This window comes from Penaeus monodon, chromosome 25 (genome assembly GCF_015228065.2).
Source record: "Penaeus monodon isolate SGIC_2016 chromosome 25, NSTDA_Pmon_1, whole genome shotgun sequence".
NCBI lineage: Eukaryota > Metazoa > Arthropoda > Malacostraca > Decapoda > Penaeidae > Penaeus > Penaeus monodon.
The window spans coordinates 31,133,438-31,134,637 of NC_051410.1; the positions used below are offsets into that span (position 1 = coordinate 31,133,438).

The 1,200-nt window shown below is 60.6% G+C and overlaps 1 protein-coding gene across 1 annotated transcript in view; it reads right to left on the reverse strand.

The window, feature by feature from the left end:
• The window catches only part of LOC119589141, a gene marked incomplete at its 5' end in the record, with an annotated part of 121,515 nt that overhangs the window by 43,051 nt on the left and 77,264 nt on the right, over positions 1–1,200 (reverse strand). The window contains 1 exon segment of the mRNA XM_037937718.1: positions 650–1,151. Coding sequence (XP_037793646.1) covers positions 650–1,151 — 502 coding nt within the window.

Below are 1,200 nucleotides of genomic sequence, written 5' to 3' on the forward strand. Positions count from 1 at the left end.
ACAGGTGCCACACAAATCTCTCCGTATTGATCGTGCCCACTTGAGCTGAGAGATGCATGTAATTAACTTAAACGTTGGTTCGCTTACAGACTAAAATACATTCCCCTTTATCAAAAAGATTTCTTTACCATACAAGAACAAAATTGAAAGCAAGCAAACTACGCTTTTCTAATCCCGCCGCGCTGCCTCTAACCCCGCCGGAACCTCTTCTCCAAGTTTTCCTGAGCACACAACATAGCAAAGCACTCACATCAAGGACCTTTAATGTAAATACCTTGCAAGCCTCGCCCCCTCCCAGGCCATCTCCAGCCTGGCCAAGCAGTGTGAGGGATCAATACAGAAGAAAGCTGCACTCTTGTCACCCCGAAAATAGTTGCCCATGATCGATAACGCAACTTGATGTCACAGGAGGACTGGGGACCGAGGAACCGTGTGCCCAGCCGCTCCGAGTGTAATCTCTACTAATGCCTCCTGGATAATTACGTCATATAAAGTTGAACTTCACGCCGGCAGCCGGTAAGCCCATTTGCAGCGGAGCTTTCGACCCATATGGGTCTGTTTCGCGCCGCCGCTCCCTGTGCTCACCGGCCTGTGCTGGCCTGTGCACCAGGGAACCTGCTCTCGCCGGACTCGAGGAGGAGTGACTTACCGTGTACTTGGAGAGGCGCAGGTCGGTCGGGTCGGAGCGGTTAGTCTCCACGGACACGTTGGAGAGTCGCGACGTGACGCTGTGCACGTCCGAGGCGTAGTCTCCGCCGCTCTCCCGCAGGAGGGGTCGCCGCCCCCGTCGGCCGCCCCCCGGCCGCAGCGCCTCCACGTTGTGGTACTCCGGCTCCCGCCGCCCTACTCGCAGCTGCCCCGCCCGCTCCGTGGCCAGCACGCCCGCCGACCGCACGTTGTCATACACGGGCTGGGCGTACGTGGCCACACACCGCCCACTCTGGTAAATTGGTTCCGCCCAGTGGGTGTGAGTGGGGCCACCGCGAGGGGCGTGCGTGGGGCTGCGGAAGGCGTAGTGCGAGCCGCCCCCGGGCCAGTGGGTGTGGGCGGTCTTGCTCACCTCCCGAGGCACTGAGATGTCGCCGGCCGTCCGCAGCGAGATGATGTCCTCGTCCTTGAGGGCGAGGCGCGGGCTGCTCACGTACGGCTCTCTGGGGACACAGACGCCGTCAGTCGAGGGGCAGCTCGGGCGCCCCGGCC